Source organism: Perca fluviatilis, chromosome 4, assembly GCF_010015445.1.
Source record: "Perca fluviatilis chromosome 4, GENO_Pfluv_1.0, whole genome shotgun sequence".
Classification (NCBI taxonomy): domain Eukaryota; kingdom Metazoa; phylum Chordata; class Actinopteri; order Perciformes; family Percidae; genus Perca; species Perca fluviatilis.
This window is the reverse complement of record NC_053115.1, coordinates 41022981-41048520: the sequence shown is the minus strand read 5'-3', so window position 1 is coordinate 41048520 and position 25540 is coordinate 41022981. Positions and strand designations below refer to the sequence as shown.

The 25540-nt window shown below is 41.9% G+C and overlaps 1 protein-coding gene across 13 annotated transcripts in view; it reads left to right on the top strand.

Moving 5' to 3' along the window:
- Nucleotides 1-25540, top strand: part of LOC120557451 (dedicator of cytokinesis protein 3-like) — a 297285-nt gene that overhangs the window by 252810 nt on the left and 18935 nt on the right. For 10 of the 13 annotated variants that reach the window (XM_039797775.1, XM_039797783.1, XM_039797785.1 and 7 more), the window contains 15 exons: nucleotides 2164-2356; nucleotides 2690-2817; nucleotides 4027-4173; nucleotides 8688-8786; nucleotides 8915-9009; nucleotides 9155-9230; nucleotides 15040-15140; nucleotides 16880-16938; nucleotides 18875-19023; nucleotides 19170-19255; nucleotides 20225-20251; nucleotides 21051-21146; nucleotides 21507-21567; nucleotides 23530-23623; nucleotides 24154-24302. In XM_039797775.1, the coding sequence (XP_039653709.1) occupies nucleotides 2164-2356; nucleotides 2690-2817; nucleotides 4027-4173; nucleotides 8688-8786; nucleotides 8915-9009; nucleotides 9155-9230; nucleotides 15040-15140; nucleotides 16880-16938; nucleotides 18875-19023; nucleotides 19170-19255; nucleotides 20225-20251; nucleotides 21051-21146; nucleotides 21507-21567; nucleotides 23530-23623; nucleotides 24154-24302 (1560 nt within the window). The remainder of the gene's footprint in view (nucleotides 1-2163; nucleotides 2357-2689; nucleotides 2818-4026; nucleotides 4174-8687; nucleotides 8787-8914; nucleotides 9010-9154; nucleotides 9231-15039; nucleotides 15141-16879; nucleotides 16939-18874; nucleotides 19024-19169; nucleotides 19256-20224; nucleotides 20252-21050; nucleotides 21147-21506; nucleotides 21568-23529; nucleotides 23624-24153; nucleotides 24303-25540) is intronic. The other 3 variants (XM_039797784.1, XM_039797777.1, XM_039797778.1) reach the window with 2 other exon arrangements.

Here is a 25540-nt window from a genome sequence, read left to right as displayed (position 1 = left end):
ATTCCTTTAACCTTTTTCTTTGAACAGAGAACGCCATCTAGTGAGCTGAGAAAATAAAGACAGTGGATCGCGAAGCTTCATTTGACCATCACTAGCCGTGTGCTATCGTCATCGTGTAAAGCCCGCCTCAACAGTTGTGATTGGTGTAGAGCCCGCCTCAATGGTTGTGATTGGTGCCTCGATTTGGAAAAATTGGAAATGGGCCTGAATGGGCTCTTGGCCAGACGAACTTGCAGAGCAAATCTCAAATTTGCCGGAAGTTCGTCAGGGTTTTCCCAGGCTACAGTCCTCTAACTGTACAACGCATTCTCATGAACGGGTTCCTTTCTGTCATCCTACGAGATTAGGAGACCGCCGGCCGGTCACGTGACACTGGCTGCAGAGCTCCGTGAGCTGTCGGTCATATCAGCGGCAGTTTCTAGTTGAGTTTAACCGACAAAAGGATGATTGGGAGCCAGGTACAGAGCACCGGGATGTTGGTCCTTTCAGGGTCTGTTGGTAGTTTAGCTGAGAAAAAGTTAACGTTATACGGCGATGACAGTTAAGTTTATACACCAAAACGTTTTTTTTTAGGAAAAAAGATCATGGTTTGGATTAAAATATTCCCGGGGAAAGAACATGCATTTTCTGGGTGAAAGTGTAGGTTTTTTTCTCCTATCCGTATTTGCGGTGTAGACAGACTGGCAATGCAAGACTAAAGGTGAGGTTATTCAAATCCAGAAATGATTTTTATAGGCAAAGTGATTAATCAATTTATCAAGAAAATAATCAACAGATTGTTTGTTCATGTAAAATAAATCTCTAATTGAAGAAGTGAGTATTATCACCAGATCTTCCAAGAATCAGGTTTGATTTATTTAGGCCACAGAGGGGCCAGGCTTGGTTCATTAGTCCTATTTGCACTTGGAAATGATTAACAAAAAGGGGATATTTGTTCGTGTAGTTAATGTGTTTGTGCTGAAACTCGATCCGCTTCAATTCCTTAGTGAGGATAAAAACTGTGCAGTTAGCCTAAGCAACTAAGATGCAAAAAAATAATAATCACATTGTCCTTGAAAGACACTTTGGATGAATCTGGACCTGAGTGTCTATTACCTTTCAAACCACCACAATTGTCTCCGATCATTTTCCGTCGTTCTTGTTCCAGAATCATACTGTACAACTATGAATTAAAAAAACTGAAACCATTTTGTCCCAGCACCCAAAGGTCCCCAAATCTCATCTGCTGCATCGTACTTACTGTGTTGTGCTGAGTCACTAAAACCAGCCAGTGACTGCAGGAAGTCCTCATCTCTCCTCAGAGATGTTGCTGTGTCAAATTGCTTGCCGATTAATATCTCACCAATGTTTGTGCTTTGTCTTAACCTTTTCCTTCTTTTAACAATCTTTCTTCTAATCTTGCTGTGTTTTCTCATGTTAATGAATGAATTCACTCTGTTCACTCTCCTCCTGTCTTTCAAATGTCTCGACTGGTGAATGGCTGTATTCCAAAATGCAGTAAGTTTGGTCTCTAAAATGTCAGAAAATGGTGACAAATGTCAATCAGTGTTTCCCAAAGTCCCAAGATGACGCCCTCAAATGTCTTGTTTTGTCCACAACTCAAAGATATTCAGTTCACTGTCACAGAGGAGTAAAAAAACTAGACACAAACTGATTAATCGATTATCAAAATAGTTGGCGATTCATTTAATAGTTGACAATTCATCGATTCATCTTTGCGGCTCTACTTAAGTGTCAGAACATACAGTAACACTTGATACTTCGTGCTTGGCTCGAAAACTGTGACACAATAGATCCTTTAAGTAAATGACTCAGCAGACTGTTACCTACGATGTTTTGTTGGTCTGTGGTCACCACCTACATTACCATGACTACACACTGATGTGTAATAAAAAGCTTTAGTCATTTTGAAATTCAGCCTTTCACTGTGTGTACTTTAACTCCCCTCTGCTGTATTACAGAGTGAAGTCATGGTCACATTTCTATTCCCTACAAACACAGAAGCCAACATTATTATCTTTGCAACCCTTCCCCTCTCTCTCTCTATCTCTCTCTCTCTCTCTCTCTCTCTCTCTCTGTATCTTTCTTTCCCCCCAGCGTCCCTGTGTGCCCTCGCTCTGTAAAGACGTCCTCTCATTCTCTTCCCTCCCTCGTCTTCCTCAGGCCGCCCTGTTGAACTCCTTCCCAGCGATCTTCGACGAGCTGCTGCAGATGTTCACGGTGCAGGAAGTGGCGGAGTTTGTGCGCGGCACTCTGGGCAGCATGCCGTCCACGGTGCACATAGGGCAGTCCATGGATGTGGTCAAGCTGCAGTCCATAGCCCGGACGGTGGACAGCCGGCTCTTCTCTTTCCCAGGTAACAGTTGCAGTTGAAACACAAACACGTCAGTCGTTTACTTAAATAAGTTAAGATATAATCAGCTCTACGGCGTCTGACGGTTAGTACTTAGTACAGTAAGTGTGGACTGATTGCCACGGTTGTGTTGCGCACATCAAGGTTAACAGTTTTTGGACCGTGGAAATGTCGAAATGTGCGTGAGATGGGTTTTGAGTTATTGTGTTTGAGAAGAGTTTTGTCATCATCTAAAAATAAACAGATTGACGTGTGTGTGTGTGTGTGTGTGTGTGTGTGTGTGTGTGTGTGTGTGTGTGTGTGTGTGTCTGTGTGTCTGTGTCTGTGTGTCCACAGAGTCGCGAAGGATCCTGCTTCCTGTGGTTCTGCATCACATCCACCTCCATCTGAGGCAGCAGAAAGAGCTGCTCATCTGCTCTGGAATACTCAGCTCTATTTTCTCTATCATCAAGAACAGCTCTATGGTAACACACACACACACACACACACACACACACACACACACACACACACACAAACACAATCAAACTGTTGCTGTTTCTGAGGTCTGATGTAGGATTTCTCAGTATTCTTCCTTTATAAGTAAATTAATCATAATATATATAAAATAAATAAACCCAGAACTACAGATAGAGAGTGTCCCCTAGAGGCTGCAGTGTGCTTTATCTTCCCCACCCCATAATATTGTTAGTCCTGATATTGGCATTATTAGGGCGCGTTCAGAGCAACGATAGCTTAATATGGCCCGCTTGTGTGACGTCCTGTTGTTTTCAATGTAGCGCATGTAGACTCTATGTTTCACAGTTACTGTTTTCCATCAGATCTTTCATATATTTTGATGTTTCCAACCACAAATGAAGGCAGCTTCATTTCCCGGAGAGAGAAGAGAGAAAGAAAAGCTGTTCCACAAACTCCCGGGCAGTTCAGTGTTTGGTGTTTTAAAGCTCTCTTGTGGCAGCGATAGAGGCAGTGATGTTTCCTGTTTCCTGTTTCCTGTACGGGACTCTCACCCCGCTTTAAAAATGCCGGTTACATGACGGTGGCCACCGCACATTTAAGACAAATATAACTAGCCTATTTTTTATTTTGTCCTCGTTGCTTTGGGGTCAACTTTTGTGATCCAGGCTCATCAGGTCCCTTTATGGCTTTACAGTATATTCCATTATATTTAAGATATATGTAGAATGCCATCTGTGTTTTCCTTCTCATAGGATACATAAAGGTATTCCCACCATAAATTGGTGCATAAAAATGTATCAGAATGCATGATATTAGTCTTTGACGCTCAAAATAACCCTGGTGTACCCACTATAATACATTAGACTACACCACTGCAAACGACCGACAGTGTCCTAGGAAAACCTTTCATTTCTTAATCAAATCAAAAAGGTTAAATACGGTTGTGTCATAATCTAGAAACTTGGTAGCATCAAATAGCATTTGCGTGACATTTAAGTAGGATATTTGTTTATCCCGCCTATATCTGAGATCTGTGAATACTCACAAGTGTGACACACTGAAATGGTGAGAAAAGGTTTCACTGCAGTTCCCTTTTTACTTCTGCTTTTTCTTCTCTCCCTCTTCCTCTCTGCTTTCCACTGCCTCACATTTCCTTCCCATATCGTTTCCTTTAACTCTCCCTCTCCACTCTCCACTCTCCACTCTCCCTCCAGGACACGTCGGTGCAGGAGGAGGTGGAGATGATGGTGGAGTCCCTGCTGGACGTCCTCCTGCAGACCCTGCTGTCCATCATGAGCAAGAGCCAATCGCAGGAGGCGGTAAGGGGTCAACGCTGTCCGCAGTGCACCGCGGAGATCACTGTTAGTAACTAACAATACTACTACTACAACCTCCCACTGCCCTCCTCCATCCTGTATCCATCCACCTCTCTAGCCGTCCAACACAAGGGCCGGGCAATAGTTTAACGACTAATGTCTCTTTATATTATGACGTCATCTAGGGCTGCAACTAACTTGTTTGGTCTATAAAAAGTCAGAAAATGGTGAAAAATGTGGATCAGTGTTTCCCAAAAAGCCCAAAATGACGTCTTCAAATGTCTCGTTTTGTCCCCAACTCAAAGATATTCAGTTTACTGTCACAGAGGAGAGAAGACACTAGAAAATATTCACATTTAACACACTGGAATCAGAGATTTCTTACCCTTTTTTTCATTAAAAATGACTCAAACCCATTAATCGATTATCAAAACAGTTGCTGATGAATCGAATAGTTGACAATGAATGGATGAATCTTTGCAGCTCTAATTGTTACCAAATCCTCACTCACATCTAAATGACACTACTACTACATACCTCTTTTTAATGATTTGATTCCATGAATACACTACACTGGAAATCCAGAGTTCTGGCAAGAGCACAATTTGAATTTGCTCAGCGAGTCACTCTGGCATTCAGTAATGATGCTCATTAACTATGCCCTTGGAGCCGAGCTGCACCAATCACATCGGTGTATCTGATATAGGCGGGCCAGAGGCCAGCTAAACAGATGACGACGGCGCTGCGACGTCCAAGTCATTAGTAAACATTTCAAGATGGCTACGGATGAACACCAGTTGTGTGAAACGGCTTTGGCCGCTACGATGAACGAGTTAGACATGGCTTTTTATCTAAAAGAGGAACGGAAGACGGCGCTCCAATCGTTTCTTCGCAAGAAGGAAGTTTTTGCTGTTTTGGAGTTTAATCCAGTGGTGTAGTCTACGTGATACGCAGGTATACGCAGTATACACACTAAGAAAGCTCCAGGATTTCCATATACCCACTTCAAAATGCCCAATGACCCGCAAAAGCATTCTTTACATTATATTTTGCATATATTTTGAATTATCTTCTGTGTTTTTCTTCTTCACATAGGCTAAATAAAGGTATTTCCACTGTAAATTGGTGCATAAAAGTGAATCAGAATGCAGGAAATGAAGTCGTTGATGCTCCAAACTTCCCTGGGGAAGGACACCAAGACCCCCACTACGATATGGCCCCCCAACCTCTCCCAAAGGCGGATTCTGGCCAATATACAGAACAGTATATCCCCTACAATACATTAGACTACACCACTGGTTTAATCTACCAGTTAGCTCCTCTGGTAGCTAAGTGTACGGGGCTCTGGATACGTCACCTCGTGTATTGTTGTGATTGGTCGTAGTGTTGTCCAATCGCGTGCAATGAGATTTTCCAATGCATGCTTGGTGCCGCCCCTCGAGTTGGGCCATTTTCATTACTCGATGCCAAACCTTTAATCTTTGGGATTTGGGTCTGGATTTCCAGGCTATGAAAACCCCACAAAGCTATTTGACTCATTGGTGATCAATACTCCAATCAATATAGTTAATCATGGGATAATTATCCCGCTATTGAACTTGTCCTTATTGCCCTCCTCTCGTCCATCCGGTCACTGACCCATCTGTCCATCAACACATCCCCCTGAAATCCTTTTGTTAGCTCTCTCATTAAACATGGTCTTCATCCTCTTCCCGCTCCTCTTCCTCCTCTCGGTTTGCACGCTGCACGGCTTAGCGACTCTTATTACAGTTTGTGTTCTGCTTCTCTGTGCGTCCTGTCTTTGTTTTATGTGTATTTCTGGAGAAGAACAGTGTGTATCTTTGTTACATTTGTAGAGGTGTTTTTTAGCCCTTGTGTTGACTTAGAGTCACATTGACCTGTTTTCAATTTTTGTTTTATATCAGAAAATATGGGACGTAGAAATAAGCGCTGAAAATGTAAAGAAGAAAAATTTTACAATTTAAAACGTTAAACTAAACTTAAATTAAAAACAAACTGTGAAAAAAGGCGTAAAAAACGTCGAAGAAAAGGTTGACGGGAAGACAACACAAGGGTTAAATGTGTGTTTTGTACTAATTTTACGATTTCTGAGTCAGATATAAGTCGGGGGAGGGGGGTTCAATTCTGAGGTAAAAAAACAAACTCAGAATGATTCAATTTGAATGATTAAAAACATAGATGTTCTCTGAGATCGTAAACTCAAATTTATGAGGAAAACATTCGTAAAGATGGAATTTTTTTGTGTGTGTCGAGGAACCATATCGCTTCACTTTGTAAGGTTGGATTATCTTACCACAGATTAAATATATACAGTAATATGCTGCAGTGGATGACCTTATCAAATTATACCTCGCAATTGTATTTAGCAATAAGGAAATAGTCATGATTGTAGCCCAGAGACATTGCTGTGAACTGGGCCGATTGAGAAGAAAACAATGTAGTGATTTGGAAAAGGTGAACTATAAGGCCTCCTGCACACTGGCTCCGTGGCGTGAGCGTGGCATTTCTGTTACATGTCAGTTGCGTGGCGCCTGTGTGGCGTTTCCTATGTCTTTGCACACCAGAAACGTGTCTGACGCGGTGCTGCTGCTGCTGCTAGACTTGTCTGTACACATGTATGTTTCCCATTGATTTACTGCACTCAAGCAGTAGTATACTTCACGTTAAAAATAAATATATACTGATCTGATTACAGCAAAGACAATGCCGGCAGTATTGACGGCAAAATAGACTACAGAATATTTCCTTCTGTATTGACAGGTGCAATATTTGAAAATCGATAATTTTTTATTGTTATTTTTTTAAATTACATTTATATATCTGCATTTATGTCCCAACCTAGAGACTTTCAAACATCCAAATGTCATTTATTAATATGTATTCGTGCCAAAATGACATTTCCAACACACTTGCGTGTTGCGTGAAAAATAGGTGTCGGTTCTATTTCTAGCATGCACGTGTTTTCTTGAGCCGCGTCTGAGACGTGCGTGTCACGCAGCCAGTGTGCAAGCTCTAACCTGTTAACATGGGAGCCGAAATATAAACGGACACGCCACGCGGCTGACACGCTCACGCCACGCAGCCAGTGTGCAGGAGGCCTAACGCAATGGACAGATGCAAGATATCGCTGAGCATTTTAAATAGGATTTACATGGCAAGAGGCAATGTCTGTAGTATGTTGAGGCTTTCAAAGGGAAGCGATGTGGGTTCTTGACAAAAAAAAATAAAAACAATTCCCCCCCACTAATGTATGATTTTAAAATCTCAGAGAATATCCAAGTTCTCATAAATTCAGTTTTTGAGTTTTTTCTCAGAATATAATATTACCCCCCTTCCCCGGCCAATGGCCCTGATACACTGTCGTAGATGTATTTCTTTCTCTGGGTATACTTTACATATGCAAGATCCACACATTTTAGCGATTGATTGTTACATGACTTTATTTACATTTCACTCTTTTCATCTTTGGCTCAACCTCAATCCAGCCCTATCCCCCAGATAGATAGATAGATAGATAGATAGATAGATAGATAGATAGATAGATAGATAGATAGATAGATAGATAGAAATGGACCACCACGCAGCTGACACGCTCACGCCACGCAGCCAGTGTGAAGGAGGCCTTAGACCCTCCCCTCTTCATCCTGGGTCTGAGTCTGATTAGGGGGTGTGAATCTTCCCTGGTCTCACGATTCAGTTACGATTATCCGTCAACGATTCAGATCGAATCGATATCACAATACATCACGATTCGTCCCCTGCTCAACTTTCTTTTATATAAGTACACATGCTTTTCAACAACAAATTCAAGCTGTCAGATGTACAGTATATGAACTCCCCTTTTTATTTAGCCTGGTTGACACCAGACCCTTCTCAGTTGTAACTGAGAGTGGGTCTGGGGAAGCTTCATTCACAGCCCATTTCCAAAGGGGCGTCACCAACGGACGGCGATCAAATGCCTCTGTCCTTCAACCAATCAGACCAACGTAGGGTGACGTAGCAGCGACAGCGGCATCAACGGGTTCGGTGGCCGTCATGTTGAATGTAAACAAAAAGCTGCTCGCCGTCGCTGCGCTATCGTCATCGTGTAAAGCCCGCCTCAACGGTTGTGATTGGTGCCTCGATTTGGAAACATTGGAAATGGGCTTGAATGGGCTCTTGGCCAGACGGACTTGCAGAGCAAATCTCAAATTTGCCGGAAGTTCGTCAGGGTTTTCCCAGGCTACTTTTTATTGTATCTGCTCTTTTGCTCTTTAAAAAAAAAAGGCACTTCCGGAAATGTAGCGCAGTCTGGACACAACACAAGCACAAAAAAGTAGCGACCCAAGTAACATCAGTAGGCAATAATCAATTATGGTCTGTTACTAAATCGATGCCAAATTGCCCAGGTCCGCGATGTGATTTCAACGCCCCTGTTGTGGATTGGTTTGGGGAAAAGAGCCTTTCTCATTATCATCTCTGATAGTTCACTCACTGCTAACTGCCTCCACGTCATCGGCTTACATGTCTGCCCCCCCCTCCCGGTTTCCTGTTGGCAGGGAGAGTACGTGTCCTGCCTGCTGTCCCTCCTCCGCCAGATGACCGACATCCACTTCCAACACCTGATAGAAAACTTTCAGAGCAAGGAGGAGCTCAAGGTACGGGAGAGAGCAGCTTCCAGTGAAAACACATATCTGATCTGAAGTTAGTCTTTTTTGGACTGTTTGAGAGAAACTGACTCCTCCTTCCTCTTCTTTTTTTTATCTCTCTCTGTCTCTCTTGTCAGGAGTTCTTGTTGAAGATTTTGTGCGTGTTTAGGAATCTGATGAAGCTGAGTATTTTCCCTCGCGACTGGAACGTCATGAGGCTCCTCACCAGCAAGTAAGACCCAAAAATAATGTCCCAGACGGATTAGATATAAAAGAATATAACGCTTTTATTGTCACACGTCTAATGGTGTTCCCATGCATCACTGACTCAACCTGGATTGAATAACAACAACTGTGTGTGTGTTCCCGTTCCGCAGCATCATCCTGACGACCGCTCAGTACCTGTCTCCTGCTCTGCACAAGAACTTCACAGAAGCCGAATTTGACTTTAAGGTGCGTGACTTTAACTGTCTGACACACATTCATAGATGCACACAAACCACACCTGCAACGGGACATCATGACTTTGCGTAAACATACACGCCCACTTTCTGTGGTGTGTTATCTGTACGCATTTTGAGCTATCCGCGTGTATGTCTACGCCGTATACAGTGGACGTAAACATACACGCCGCTACGGTTAGGTTTAGGAAACGTGACACGCGTGTTGGGTTTAGGAAAAGAACCTCCCTACGTGGATTTTCGCCCTTTCATACTACTCACTACGGCGTCAATTCACACGCATTCGCAAGGTAATGTAAGTCAATGCAGGCCAAACGACGCTAAAAAGCGAGTATGCGTCTTGATAACATGCCAAGAATGGCATACGAATTGGCGTGTCATACATACGCCACTTGATATCACATGATATCAGTCTACACCATTGGAAGTTATCTCAGTAACTATAGTCTCGCATTGCCAGCTCTATCTCCACAGCGCTGTGGAGTAATGTCTAACTACATCACAGATGCATTCTGGCATAGGAGATAAAAACGCGTGCATTTCTCTAAACCAATCACAATTGTCTTAGGCGGCGCTAAGCTCCGGACGCAGCGACAACGGCTCTGCTTAATAGTCTCAGGAAGGAACTTGTTTTGGTGGAACATTTGCACCCCGCAAAAGAAAACGCCACATCCAATATAAAATGAAGTTAACTGTTGACACGATACAGTAACGTGAGCTATTTAAATGAGCCGATACATGGTTAAACCTCATTGGCTCTTACCAGTGTATCTCCGTGTGTACTTTGTCCACAGCAATCCCACCAATCAGTCCCAGTTAGAGAGGAAATGACCTAAACATATTCTTTGTAAATCTTTACAATCATTCCCAGAAAGTTCCAAGCAGGCCTGCCCTGTCGCACAATCCAAACTTTTCTTCAAAACTTGATATTTTCAGCGTGTAGCTTGCTAGCTCAAAGTCTGTTGTTGTTTGAAGAGAACGGAGTCTAAGACAGAGCACACAGACGGCCCTATCTCGCACCCGGCACAGCGCAAAGCCCGACGCAAGTGTCTTTGCTAGTTTAAGATCAACGCAGTTGTCAGTTTTCCGTCCAGCGCCCATGTCGTTTCAATAGCAAACGCACCTGCGCCCATGGGCGTGCTGGTCTTACAGGGAGGTGTGTTCAGGTGCATTCTGAGCGTATTGCTATCTTGAGGCAGCGGGAAGTGATTGCGCCATTGACCAACAAAAACCTGGTCTAAAGTCAATAAGGTAGCATTTCATTGTTATTTTAACAGCACATTAGTAAAATGCTCCTAGGCTCGTGCACAGAGCGCATACACTATGCTTGTTACACACACAAGGACACACAGCAGCACACACATGCAAAAGATTACAAATAAAAATATTATGGTGCAAATCCTCCATCATAACAGCAATGCCAAGGTCCAAACGCGCCTGGCTTTTAAAGGGAATGGGAGATGATCTCTTGGTTTATTGCATGTTACGCCCAAAACACACCTCTGATTAATGAAGACACTAAGTACAACCCTTTAGAACCAGGCGCCCGGCGCACAGACACTTTTTTCCCTTTTTGAAAATCAGCAATTTGCTTCAATATAGTATTTTGTCTATTTTTTTCGATCAGTGGAGCGCTGTGGGTTCTGTTTAACATTTACTGAAAAACTGATTAATGGAAACTGTTTGCAGAGAAAGAAAACACACTGGAACAGGACAAGCTGTAATGTGTGTGTATGTGTATGTGTGTGTGTGTGTGTGTGTGTGTGTGTGTGTGTGTGTGTGTGTGTGTGTGTGTGTGTGTGTGTGTGTGTGTTGGTGTTGGTGTGTGTCTGTATCTAATTCAATTCAATTCAATTCAATTTTATTTATAGTATCAAATCATAACATAAGTTATCTCGAGACACTTTACAGATAGAGTAGGTCTAGACCACACTCTATAATTTACAAAGCCCCAACAATTCCAACAATTCCAGTAATTCCCTCAAGAGCAAAGTACGTCGACAGTGGCGTCGAGGAAAAACCTCTCTCTTGGGAAGAAACCTCGGACAGACCCAGGCTCTTGGTGCGCGGTGTCTGACGGGCCGGGTTAGGGTTGTATGAACAGTGGCGATAGTAGTCACATTAATAATGGAACAGTGACTGGATGTAGCGGGAAGCTGCAGGGTTCAGCAGGACGCAGCATGACATTGCAGGGCATCGCTGAGCTCAGCAGGGAGTGCAGCAGGACCACGGGACAGCTGCAACCAGGGTCTTGGTGCAAACGTTCTCCAAGGAAATACGCTGGGGGAAAAAAGCATAAGGACTCCGGGGAGTAAACTCCCCAGAAGCTAGGATTAGTAACAAGCATTTCTGGGACGGGCTCGCACACAAATAGTAATAGTAATAGTAACAGTAATAGAAACAGTAATAGAAAGGGAGAGGAGAGAGCAGCTCAGTGTGTCAAAAGTACGCCCCGGAACGTCGTTAGGACTATAACAGCGTAACTATAACAGGTAACTAAGAGACAGGTCATAAGGAGAGGTAGCTTTTTCGGGCTTAGAACTCTCCCCCTGCCGGATCTGGCTTGGCTGGCCTGCCTCCCTCTACTTTGTTATGTATTATTAATCTAACAATTATGAAGAGAAGCAGTTGGGCCAGTTAGGTGAACACTGCAACTCCTCACTTCCTAACTATAAGCTTTATCAAATAGGAGAGTTTTAAGTATCATTCTTGAATGAGGTGACAGTTTCTGCCCCCGAACCCAGATCGGGAGCTGGTTCCATAGGAGAGGAGCCTGATAACTGAAGGCTCTGGCTCCCATTCTACTTTTAGAGACTCTAGGTACCACCAGTAACTCTGCATTCTGGGAGCGCAGTGCTCTAGTGGGACAATAGGGTATTAGGAGCTCTTCTAGATATGATGGTGCTAGACCATTTAGAGCTTTGTAGGCAAGAGAAGGACTTTAAACTCAATCCTGGATTCAACAGGAAGCCAATGCAGAGAAGCTAATACAGGAGAAATATGATCTCTTTTCTTAGTTCTTGTGAGAACACGCGCTGCAGCATTCTGGATCAGCTGGAGAGTCTTAAGAGACTTATTTGAGCAACCTGACAGTAGGGAATTACAATAGTCCAGCCTGGAAGTAACAAATGCATGGAATAGTTTTTCAGCGTCGTTTTGAGACAGGATATTCCTAATTTTGGCAATGTTACGAAGATGAAAAAAGGCTGTTCTTGAGGTTTGTTTTAGATTGGCATTAAAGGATATATCCTGATCAAAGATAACTCCTAAATTTCTAACAGTGGTGCTGGAGGCCAGGGCAACACCATCCAGAGTAGCTATATCTCTAGATAATGAAGTTCGGAGGTGTTTGGGCCCAGCACAATAACTTCAGTTTTGTTAGGGTTTAACATCAGAAAATTATAGGTCATCCAGGATTTTATATCCTTAATGCACTCTTGAAATTTTGCTAGCTGACTGGTTTCGTCTGGTTTGATTGACAAGTATAATTGGGTGTCATCCGCATAACAGTGAAAGTTAATTGAGTGTTTTCTAATAATATTGCCTAGAGGAAGCATATATAAGGAGAATAGAATTGGTCCAAGCACTGAGCCTTGAGGAACCCCATGGCTAACTTTAGCGCATTTGTGGAGGATTTATCATTAACATTCACAAATTGAGATCGATCAGAGAAATAGGACCTAAACCAACTCAGAGCAATTCCTTTAATGCCAACCAAGTGTTCCAATCTCTGTAACAGGATTGAATGGTCAATTGTGTCAAATGCAGCACTAAGATCTAGTAAAACAAGAATGGAGACAAGACCTTTGTCTGCAGCAGTTAAAAGGTCGTTAGTAATTTTCACCAGTGCGTCGTCTCTGTGCTATGATTCTTTCTAAATCCTGATTGAAAGTCATCAAATAAACTGTTGCTATGTAGAAAATCACATAACTGATTAGCAACCACCTTCTCAAGGATCTTGGATAGAAAAGGAAGGTTAGATATAGGTCTATAGTTTGCTAAGACCTCAGGATCCAGGGTGGGTTTTTTCAGAAGAGGTTTTATCACAGCTACTTTAAATGACTGTGGTACATAACCTGTTAATAGAGACATATTGATCATATCTAGTAATGAGGTGTTAACCACAGGTAATGCTTCTTTGAGTAGTCTCGTTGGGATGGGGTCCAAGAGACAGGTAGATGGCTTAGCTGAGGATATCTTTAACAATAATTGTTGAAGATCTATAGGATAAAAGCAGTCTAAGTATATGTCGAGACTAGTCTTTATTTCTAACGACTCTGCGTTTAAAGGTGAACCGTTAGAAGTTGAGTGTAAAAGGTGATGAATTTTATCTCTAATTGTTGTAATTTTATCATTGAAGAAGCCTCGCGAAGTCATCACTACTCAGAGCTAGAGGAATAGATGGCTCAGTAGAGCTGTGGCTATCTGTCAGCCTGGCGACAGTGCTGAAAAGAAACCTTGGGTTGTTCTTGTTTTCTTCTATTAGTGATGAGTAATAGTCTGATCTGGCCTTTCTTAGGGCCTTCCTATAGGTTTTGAGACTTTCTTGCCAATCCAAACGAGATTCTTCCACCTTGGTGGAACGCCACTTACATTCGAGGTTTCGCGAGATTTGTTTTAATTTGCGAGTTTGGGAGTTATACCAAGGTGCTAGTTTCCTTTGCTTCATCATCTTCTTTTTCAGGGGAGCGACGGAGTCTAAGGTCGTCCGTAGGCATGTCGTAACACCGTCTACAAATGCATCAATTTGAGAGGGACTGAGGTTAACATACAGGTCCTCTGTTATGTTAAGGCATGACATAGAGTCAGAATGCTGTTGGAATATCTTCTTTAAATTTAGCTATAGCACTGTCAGATAAGCATCTGGTGTAGGAGCTTTTATCTAATTTAATATAATCAGGTAGTAAGAATTCGAAAGTGATTAAAGAATGATCTGATAATACCGAATTCTGCGAAAATATTATTAAATCCTCAATTTCAATACCATATGCCAGCACAAGGTCGAGGGTGTGGTTAAAACAGTGCGCCTTGTGCACACTCTGACTGAAACCGATTGAATCCAGTAATGAGTTGAAAGCAGTACTAAGGCTGTCATTGTCAACGTCCACATGGATATTACAATCACCTACAAGAAGTACTTGGTCTGATTTAAGGACTAAACATGATTAAAACTCTGAGAATTCAGATAAAAATTCAGAATACGGACCTGGAGCCCTGTAAATAACAACGAATATAATTGGCTGTAATGTTTTCCATTTTGGATGTTGAAGATTAAGAACAAGACTTTCAAATGAGTTATAATGTAATTTAGGTTTAGGAGTAATTAGCAGGCTTGCATCAAAGATGGCTGCAACTCCCCCTCCTCGGCCTGAGCCTCTAGGAATTTGAGTATTAATAAGACTGGGAGGAGTGGCTTCATTTAGACTAACATAGTCTTCATGGCCCAGCCAGGTTTCAGTAAGACAAAATAAATCAATTTTATTGTCTGATATCAACTCGTTTACCAGTACTGCTTTAGAAGACAGAGATCTAATATTTAATAGTCCACATCTAATTTTCCTATTTTGTTCTATTGCAGTAGTTTTAATTCCAATTAGGTTGTTAAGTATAGCGCATCTTTCGTTTACCTTTGATTTAACCGATCTGAGCCGGGGGACAGACACCGTGCTTATTAGACTATGAGTGGGCGACTGCTCCAACGGAAGCACAGAGGGGCGCGTAGCACTGCACCTCTGATTACTAATATCAAACTTGGGTTGTCATGGTTTATGTCTGATAAACTAATCTGTGTGTGTGAGCAGGTGTGGAACTCCTACTTCAGTCTGGCGGTGCTGTACATCAACCAGCCCAGTTTACAGTTGGAAAATCTGAGTCCTGCTAAAAGGAAGAAGGTCTTAGACAAGTAAGAACACGCACTCACACACACACACACACACACACACGCGCGCGCACACACACAAACACATGCCAAGAAAATAAGAGTTGAAAGCACACAGTTTCTGATGCACTCACTCTGTTTTTCCCACATTATTCTCACACACCCACCCACCCACACACACACACACACACACACACACACACACACACACACACACACACACCCACACCCAGCTCACAGTTTGTGTAGAAACATGTGGAAGCACACACACTCCTCCAGACTTGGCTGCCAGCCTCATTACCATAACTGCTGCCTCAGAGTTGTGTGTCATCTGCAGCTGAAGTGCTGAGAGTCAGATGTACTTCTTTGAAGTGAGCAGCGCTGCAAACTTGGCAACCTACTTTATCAATCCTGCAGGAGCTCTTTACTCCAGGAAAGCTAATTTCCGTCCCTATCGGGCCTTTTTACACCACAGAGTCCCAGGAGCGAGGGAGCCCCAGACACTTCCTGAGGCGGTAAAGAGTTCCTGCAGCTGCTGTTGAGTTTCCACTCAAGAGTTGTGGAAATTAGACGTATGAGATGAAAGCAGCAAAATGTTTGAATCGAAGTTGGAAACCCAGCAGAGGTGTAAAGAAACATTAAAAACGCCAACAAGAGAAAGGACAGTTGTGACAATCTGCAGAGTGTTTCTGGTTGATTTTCTGCTTAAGTTTCAAATCAAACTGAAACAAAAAGAGATAAATGTACTCTTCATAGCTCAGAGTGGGGTTGGGAACTGGAGGGTCGCTGGTCTAAGTCCCCGTACGGACCAAAGTAAGGAGTTTGGATTGGTAGCTGGAGAAGTGCCAGTTCACCTCCTGGGTGCTGCCAAGGTGCTCTTGAGCAAGGCACCGTACCCACCGCCAACCGCTCACGGTGCTGGTCCAGCATTGGCAGCCCCCTCACTCTGACATTTCAGTCTTGTGTGCAGTGATTTCTAACAAACTAAACTAAAGTGTAAATTGTAATTCCCCCACTAGGGGGCAGTAAATTAAACATAAAATAAAAATAAATAGATGTAGACTAATAAGAAAAAGAACTTCAAACATCAGTAATATTTACACAAACTCCCAGATTAGATGTTTTATATTATAAAGGAAAAAGAAGTTCAACCTGTATTAACCTCTTACATCAGGGGTCTTCAATGTTTTTTAAACCAAGGACCCCTTAACTGAAAGAGAGATGGAGCAGGGACCCCCTACTACATGTGTTGTGTGTGTGTGTGTGTATATATATATATATATATAATTAAGTTGCATATTAAGCTGGGCCTACAAAAGTGTGTAGGGTGGCCTAAAGCCTTTATACACACCTTTTTTTGCATATCTACTACGCTATTAAAATAATAATTTCTGGCATGACTTTATATATCATCTTTTAATGTTAAACATACCTGTGGCACAGTGAATCCTTATTAACTGTATCTGTGGATGGCTACCTTATTGACTACCTTACTCTGATAGGCCAGTAAGCAGAGGGGATTTATATTTGCTAATAATATGTTGGATTCTTGTTAAGACATTTTAATTTTTGAAAAAACTTTCAAAAATTAACAATAATTTAGAGGCCCCCCTGCACTGACTCTGAGGACCCCCTAGGGGTCTCGGACTCCCTGTTGAAGATATCTGTCTTACATCTAAAGGCTCCATAGTCACCTCTTTGTCTTCTTACTGTGAAAAACTGCACTATGATAAATGTCTGACCTTCTGTCTGTCTGTCTGCAGGTACGGAGACATGAGAGTGATGATGACCTACGAACTGTTCAGTATGTGGCAGAACCTCGGTAAGATTTCCTCTACACCTTTATAACTATCTACTTCTCCACACGCCATTCATCTGTATGTACGGCAGTACAGAAAATCAGCAAACTTTCCCTTAAAGGACAAAATGAACCTAGGCGTTAATAACACAATGGGTACCGAGTCGACCGTTCTCTGGTTTTCATGCTAATCGAATGTGACCAGTTGTAGACAAAACGCTAATTAGCTTATAATGCTTGTCGGGGCACGGCTAAATTAAAAAGAAATAGCTTTTTCTATACCACTAACAAGGCTCAAAATAGCACCACACTTCCACGGTGGCATAATGAGGGTCCCTATGTGTAAACTGAAGCATTGAGAACTTTGTAAGTGACGAACGCTGTGCTTGAGCTATGTTGCTGGTTACTGGTTGCACGGCGTTCGTCGTGCGACCAAAGATGGCGCCCACCTGTATACGTGAACGGTATTGTCTTTATAAACTATATCTTTTTAATAAACTGTCTGTACACTTACAAAGTTCTCAATGCTTTGGTTTACATGTAGAGACCCTCATTATGCTACAGTGGAAGTGTGGTGCTATTTTGAGCCTTGTTAGTGGTGTAGAAATTGCATACCTGGCAACATTTGGTTTTCAAAATCCAGGAGATTTGTGCGGGGGCATGGCAGCGCGACCGGGGGGGGGGGACTGTAAGTCTTTGCTACCAACATTGCCATCTTGAGTTCAGCTTGCTTCACGTTTTCTGCTTCTGTTTGTTCTTTCATGATGAAGGTTAAAATCGCCCGTGTGCCCTTATGTGCCTCTTCTGCGCGATGGTGCCTTTGTGTTTTAATGTGCTGGGTGATGTCGTTTTCCCCGCCGTGCGCTACATTAAAATCAATGCGACACACCTTATAAAAAGCGTGGAGGTTGTTGATATGACTAGGTAAGATGCATGTAAATTGTTGCGTCCAACATGTTAGAATGTACAGCTATATTTCGATTTCTTTGCGGGAACACTGCCTTCATCTGCCATTCTTATCTACTTGCTTTCGGGTCTGAACTTTCTGCGAAGCTTGCGCAGAAATCAACTGCGCAACTGGGTTCTAGGTTGCCAGGTTGAGGTGACAAACGGGTTGAAAATTATATATGGTGTTTGGATTGTGTGAATAGGATGCGTTTCATACAAGATCTGGCAACTGGTCAAACATATTGGTCTGATTATTTATAAAAGGAGTTTGGGCCATGCAAATTACGGGAGTTTCCCGGGAGAAATAACAAACCGGGAGAGATAGGGCTAAAAACGTGAGAAACCCGGGAAAAACGGGAGTGTTGGCAGCTATGACAAATTGCGATTTCTTTTTACTATCATCGTGCCCCGACGACTAGCGTTATAAGCTAATTAGCGGTTTGTGCTAAAACTGGTCACGTTCGATTAGCATTAAAACATATCTATATAGCGGTCGACTCTAATCATGTGTTATTAACCCATAGGTTCATTTTGCGCCGGATTTCTCCTTTAACTTACCAGCTAACGACAGCAGTAGCTAGCTAGCTTGGTTGGCAGGACGCTGAACTAGACAACAAAATGTTCCAGTTAACTTTGATGAAGTTAAAACACACAGTGAGAGGGTCAACGTTTTAAGATAAAAACACCCAAAGACAAGTTCGGGTCTGTTTTTATGTCCACAGTGTTAGCATGGTTAGCATTGTTAAGCCTTGCTTCAGCATTGGCTTCACTTTTCAGACCCGGAAGCCTCTTCCATTATTTTTTACAGTCTATGCTCTATAGTCTGTAGTTATTAACATTTTTATTCTACTCTAAAATCTGAAAATCTAAGCTCTAAATACATTTTCCACCTTTGTCCCCAGAGCATACAATACATTTCCCTCCTGCTGTTATTCATTTGCACACAGATGTTGTAGCTAATCTATCGGCTGATTAGCTAAAGATGAGTTGATACTTGTCTCGCTGGTCCTAGGTGAGAATAAGATCCATTTCATCCCCGGTATGATCGGCCCGTTCCTGGGAGTGACGCTGGTTCCTCAGGTGGAGGTGCGCAACATCATGATCCCCATCTTCCACGACATGATGGACTGGGAGCAACGCAAGAACGGAAACTTCAAACAGGTACACAAACACACACACACACACGTGTACAGACACACCTTTCACATGATCTACTGTAGACAACCTGTCAGTTATGTAAGAGGAAGCCAAGCAAATGTATTTATTTATTCTGTAATAATGTATTTATTTGTTCTGTATGCGTGCAGGTGGAGGCCGAGCTGATTGACAAGCTGGACAGTTTGGTGTCCGAGGGGAAAGGGGATGAGAACTACAGAGAGCTCTTCGGTTTGCTGTAAGAAATGTCTACAAAAGAAGTCTCTCTCTCTCTCTCTCTGTGTTTGCCTCTAACTCTCGTCTTTCTGTTTCTAAACAAGCGTGATGGTACGTGTCCGCTGGCAAGGGTCATTTCCTCACTTCACCTTCAGTTGTCTATGTGAGCAGCCGGGCAATGCATTCGCCCGCTCCTCGTTCACATAAAGTTGAATCCAGGCTACTTCATGCAAATCAAGGGCCTCCAGCTCGACTCGCTGCCCCTCGAAAACTCACAAAAATCATATGAACTGACCATTTTCGATCTAAAATGAAGACTTTCAGCAGCTGCAGCTTATTTCTCACATAAAATGTTTTCAGCCTTTTTGAGGAAGATTGTGACATGCATAGTAAACAAGCACTCACGGAGATCCTTCTGTTTCGTTCAGATAATGCAAGATTTATTACGTCTTATTGACTTTCAACAGAAACTTAAACTTTTACTAATAAATGATCACACTGTGTACGCTACGGTCACTACACTATTTTCTGTCCACCTCTCTTACTCAAACAAAAGAACTCCCCAAGCTGTCATCCATCACCTCCTTTAGGCCTCTTAATGTGACGTCAAAATGATGTAGATCTTGCTGGCGTGCCAGGATTTAAAGTGCGCGACAAGAGGTATTCCAGTAATTATTTTAAGTTATTTCTCTAGATTTAAAGTCCAAATTTTAATTTAACAATTTAGAAATGAAATAGAAAAATAAAGTAAATACAAATAATCTTGTATGTTTTTACAATGAAATGAATAAAGACCAATAGACTTATTATGTCTCCAACACTGGGCAATCCCCGCCGCCATAAATCAAAACGCCACAGTGGACACAAGCCATGACCCTTTCTGTCGTCTCTCTCTCTCTCTATCTCTCTCTGCTAACAGGAATTAACCCCTCCGTTGTTCTGCTCTAACACTGCTGTTGTGTGTTTGCTTTGCTCTCTGCTGCTGGACTAGAACCCAGCTGTTTGGGCCCTACCCCAGGTATGACATCACTTACACACGGGGCGACTTATGGCGCTCATATCTGTCTTCTAATAATCATATAAGTCTAAGGAGAATATTATAGGCATTATGCCATTATACCCCACACAAATTGCAACAGAAACTCTTTCAAAGTGGAGCAAGAGAATGGTTAAGAAAAATACTTTCCACCACTTGGATTTCTTAGGACTTTTTTTTATGTTATAGACTTTTATCAGTCAGATGTTCTGTTGCAATTTATGGTAGATTCTCCCCTTTTTTCCTCACCCAATGCTTATACTAGAAGCTTTTAAGAAGATTGTGTTTATTCAATCAACCTTAACAAAGAGTGTACACTACAAAGAGACTTTTATCATTCTGAAACTGAAACAAACTCCCTATCACTTAACAGCTTTTTGGAAAGATTTCTGCACAATGTATCCGTGGATGTTGTTATATGAGTTTTAAAAAATGTCTTTCAGTCATGGATTATAAACAGAACCTCATTCCTCTTGTAAAAACACATATTTATAAGAATCCAGGGAGTTAAACCTTTCTACACTTGGAGCTAATCAAATTATGTTCACTCTCTGATTACTGTCTTTTTTGAAAATGAACACCGGCTTTATGTTTGTTTAAGTCTCGTTGGTCTTGTTATCGCATACATGTCAGTCGCAGGTTTGGGGCATTTGCTCAGGCTGTAAATGACCCCTGTTTTCTCACTGGAGTCGTAGCGTAAGATAATATCTGTGGATTGTCACCAGTTTGTAGGAAACATTATGTTATATATAATTTTTTTTTGCGTCTGTTTTCCTTGAAGTCTGCTGGAGAAGATCGAGCAGGAGACGTGGAGAGAGACGGGGATCTCCTTCGTTACCTCCGTCACACGGCTGATGGAGCGACTGCTGGACTACAGGTAACGCGCACACACACACACGCGCAGGCACACACACACATGGGCACACACACACACACACACTTAAAAACACACACACAAACACACACACACGCACACACACACACACACATGCAACGTATAGTGTGTGTGTGTGTGTCTGCTTTTGTATTTGTATGTTTCTAATTTTCTAGTTTTTGCCATCAGTTATGTAACATTTGGACATAATTTATTGCCCATGAGGCTTTGACACAGTGACGGTGACTAACGGTGTGTCCGTAAATACTTCCTCTAGACGCCAGAACACGCTCAAACTAGACAAAGTTCAACTTAAGCTTTTTATTGTAAAGTTGTTATTAAATCGGTCTATCTGTTCTTCAGGGACTGCATGAAGGGAGACGAGACGGAGAACAAGAAGATTGGCTGCACGGTTAACCTCCTGGTAAGATTCATGTCATATTGATATTTTACTCAAAAGCCTTCTGATTTTCTCACTAAATTGTTACTTTACAGTTCACTGTAAGCGCTTTGGTGTTTAGTTGAAAAAGGAGGTTGTGCTTCAACAACGGAGATTTTTGGCGGAGTGCTAAACCCAAAATCCAAAAAATAAAGAAAAGGTAGCCAGCTCAGGTTCCCAAGTTCAGAATACTTTAATTTGACTTATTTACAGTTTTTTTCGATTGCTAAACGACAGTGGGCACAACTGGAGTCACATGTGCAAAACTCAAACTACAGTCTGCACTACCTACAGTCACCTGAGCTAAACAGTTCACATCAGCTGCAAAACTCATTCAAAGCAACACAACTCTTAACACACGTCTCAAACAGTATGCACAGGCCTCACTGAGATAACACACACTGTCACTCAGAACACACTGAGGGTAAAAACACTAGCATCAAACACCAATACACAAATTACAAACTTTTTCATCTTTACAGTTTGAACAATTTGAGTGACTTGACACTACTCAACAGTTTATTTAAGAAAAAAATATAGATTGTATAGCATACCAATTTTTACATAAGGTAAACAAGAAGGAATGAAAATCAGCAGTTTTCTTCAATAAAGTATTTTGTCTCTAGTAATTTATGGAATTACTGGGGAAAAAACTAAAGGTACATGCAATGGTACCAACGAATAGTGTGACTAATCCTGCCTCTCTCCAGCATCATGTGGCAAGTTTCCATCACATTGGATGTCTGCATTATCTCTAAATACAAATTACTGTAATGTGGTGTTTCTATTGCTTTCACCTCCATTACTTTCTGAAAAACAGTAAGAACACAGTTTTACTATAGTAAAGATATAGTGTTTTTCACTTTTTTTATAGCTGCGTATGCTAACCTCAGACATCTTACCTGGACATATTGGTATCTTTGCTCTTTTACCCGTTTCTCTCAAACGGTACAGTGTAGAATTGTTTCATTCTTATTTGGGTTTGTATACAAAAAAAAAATTCTTGAGCTTTCTCTGTATAAATACCATATATGTTCACTAACTAGTCTAAAACAAGACACCTGCTTAGGCTTTCAGCTAAAATTGCAATCAGCAGTGTTTGATAGGCACCAGACTGAAATCTATTCTGTTTTGAATGTGTGGTTTACAGTTTTGACAGCAGTGTGTTAGCATTTGAACAAAGTGCTGTAAATCTACAGTGTTGTGCACGTTGTGGTTAAAGTCGTGGGATAAGTGTGTAGAGTTTTGAAAACTGTGTTCAAGCGATGAAAAACAAACTAGAGTTTGGTCCACATGAACTGCTGCTGTGCAGACTGTAGTTAGAGTTTTGCACATGTGACTCCAGTTGTGCCCACTGTCGTTTAGCAATCGAAAAAAACTGTAATTAGGCTCACATCACAATATATCACGATTACGTGTTTTCGGCACTTAGCCTTTTTCAACGGGTAAAAAAAAATAAATCCAGTGATGGGCAGAGTCACTACAGCTGGGAGTTGGGGCCTAATTATTCAACAACCAATCAAATCATCCCTTCCCATTGTTCTAAAGATACAGGGAAAACACAGGTTATTACACACAGAAACACACACATACACACAGAAACAGAGAGACACACACACACACACACACACACACACACACACACACACACACAGAAACACACACACAGACACACAGACAAACACACACACACACACACACACAGACACACACACAGAGATACACAGACACACACACACACACACATGTATGTTTTCCTGCGTAAGCTGCAGCTTGGATTTATTGTGATTAATTAAATAAGTGAAATGAAAGTATGTTATCCTCCTTAACTTGAGATCCTGAGATCTTTTTGGAACATCCCTCTAGTGTTTAGTAAATATCAGCGGGCAGGAGATTTAGAAATGGACTTTTGATTGAGAAGTTTTTATGTGTTTTGCATCTTCTCAGAATTTCTACAAGTCGGAGATCAACAAGGAGGAGATGTACATCCGCTACATCCACAAGCTGTGTGACATGCATCTACAGGCTGAGAACTACACCGGTACAGCATGCACACGCACACACACACACACCCACACACACACACACACACACATATAAAAACACACATATTAGGGGTGTAGTGATACATCAATCTGGATTGATATAAATCGATTCAATCCTCAACGATCCGATAATATCAAAAATATCGATACCTATCCTTGTTTTTAAGAGTAGTTTATTTTTAATTTAAATGTCTGGAAGAGCCTAGAAATTAAATTGTCAAATGATATTTTAGTTGCTTTTTCTGAATACAAATAAATGTAGCTGATTATGTATTGCCTCGTATCGGTCGCAGGCCCCTGAACTGAATGGAATTGATCTGTATCCTGGCAGACTTTATGATATCTGTAAATATTGTATCGTTGTCAAAAGAATCAATATAATATCGTATCATGATAAAACGTGTGATTTACAGCCCAAATATATATATATATATATATATATATATATATATATATATATATATATATATATATATATATATACACAGTGTGTGAAAGATGCCTGACTTGGCTGGTGCGTCCACAGAGGCTGCGTTCACTCTGCTGCTGTACTGGGAGCTGCTGCACTGGGACCAGCGGCCTCTGAAGGACTTCCTGCATTATCCCGCTCAGACCGAGTGGCATCGCAAGGAGGGGCTCTGCCGCAAAGTCATCCACTACTTCAACAAGGGGAAGGTGAGAGGACGAGGCCAACACTGCTGTACACAGACAGCAATGTTACAGATGCACAAGATAGATCTAATACTATACACACTGAGTTCTAATATATGAAATGAGTGACGTGGTGAAGGTGAGATATCAACCTGGGCAGTAAACACATCGCGAAAGCAGTGTTTCCCTCAGTGTATTGCAAGCCTGGTGGCCCACCGGGCCTGAGCCACTGGGAATTATTTGTTAATGTTAAAGTCCCAGTGTGTAACGGGTGTAGTTGGTCATTATCAAAATCTGTGTTGCCCGTTCACAAACGTGTCCTTTTTCATGAATATTTACCACCACCATCAATTCCAAGTATTCCTATTGGCTTGACATTTTACATTTGCAGTTGCATGAACTGGGGTAGACGCTGCATATTCATGCTCCATCTTGAAATACATTAGCCGGTAAGGGACATACATAACATACTGCTCCGCCTTTCGCGGTTTCGCTGTCACATGATAAACTCACAGGTGCTGCTAACGCTGCTAATGGGTATCGTAGCCTCCCGGCCCCGGGCAAGTTTGAAGAAGGAAACATGGAGGACCACACGTATTCCAAATCCAAATTTCAGGAACAGAAGTCTTCTTCTTATTCGCCCAGAAAAAGAAAAAGGAGATTGAAAAGAGCAAGAGACCGGCTTTTTGAAGCGTGAAGGCTACTGAAGCTGTAATACCTACTCTGAACTGCGTGGCGCGAGAGAGTTGATTGCGATATATGATCTCAACGCTAGACGGGAGAAATTCCCACACATTGGACCTTTAAGATGTTTTTTAAAAGTTGGAAACTTAGATAGTCCTATTTTGAAATGTCCAGTTAGATTTTAGCACTGACTTAATGCAAGGCCCTATGGAATCTGTCTTATGGCTTTTTTCATTTATCAATTTCGCAATTCCACCCATGAAACTATTTGGCTCTACATTAATGCTGCCCGTCAGTCTGTGACTGGCCCCTGATGGGGCCCTCATAGTTTCTTGGGGAACCCTGGCAAAGACACTCCAGGATATTTTGAGTTAGTTGAAAGAGAGAAGAAAACTGCACTTTAAAATAACATTCCGTTTTAAAGGTGCCTTTGGTGTTCAGACCAATGTTCAATTTCTTAATAATATAATGTTCCCTTCAGTTTTTTAATTCAATAAGTGCAGGATCTCTCTTGTGCACACATGCGCACACACACACATGCGCAAACACACACACACACACACACACACACACACACA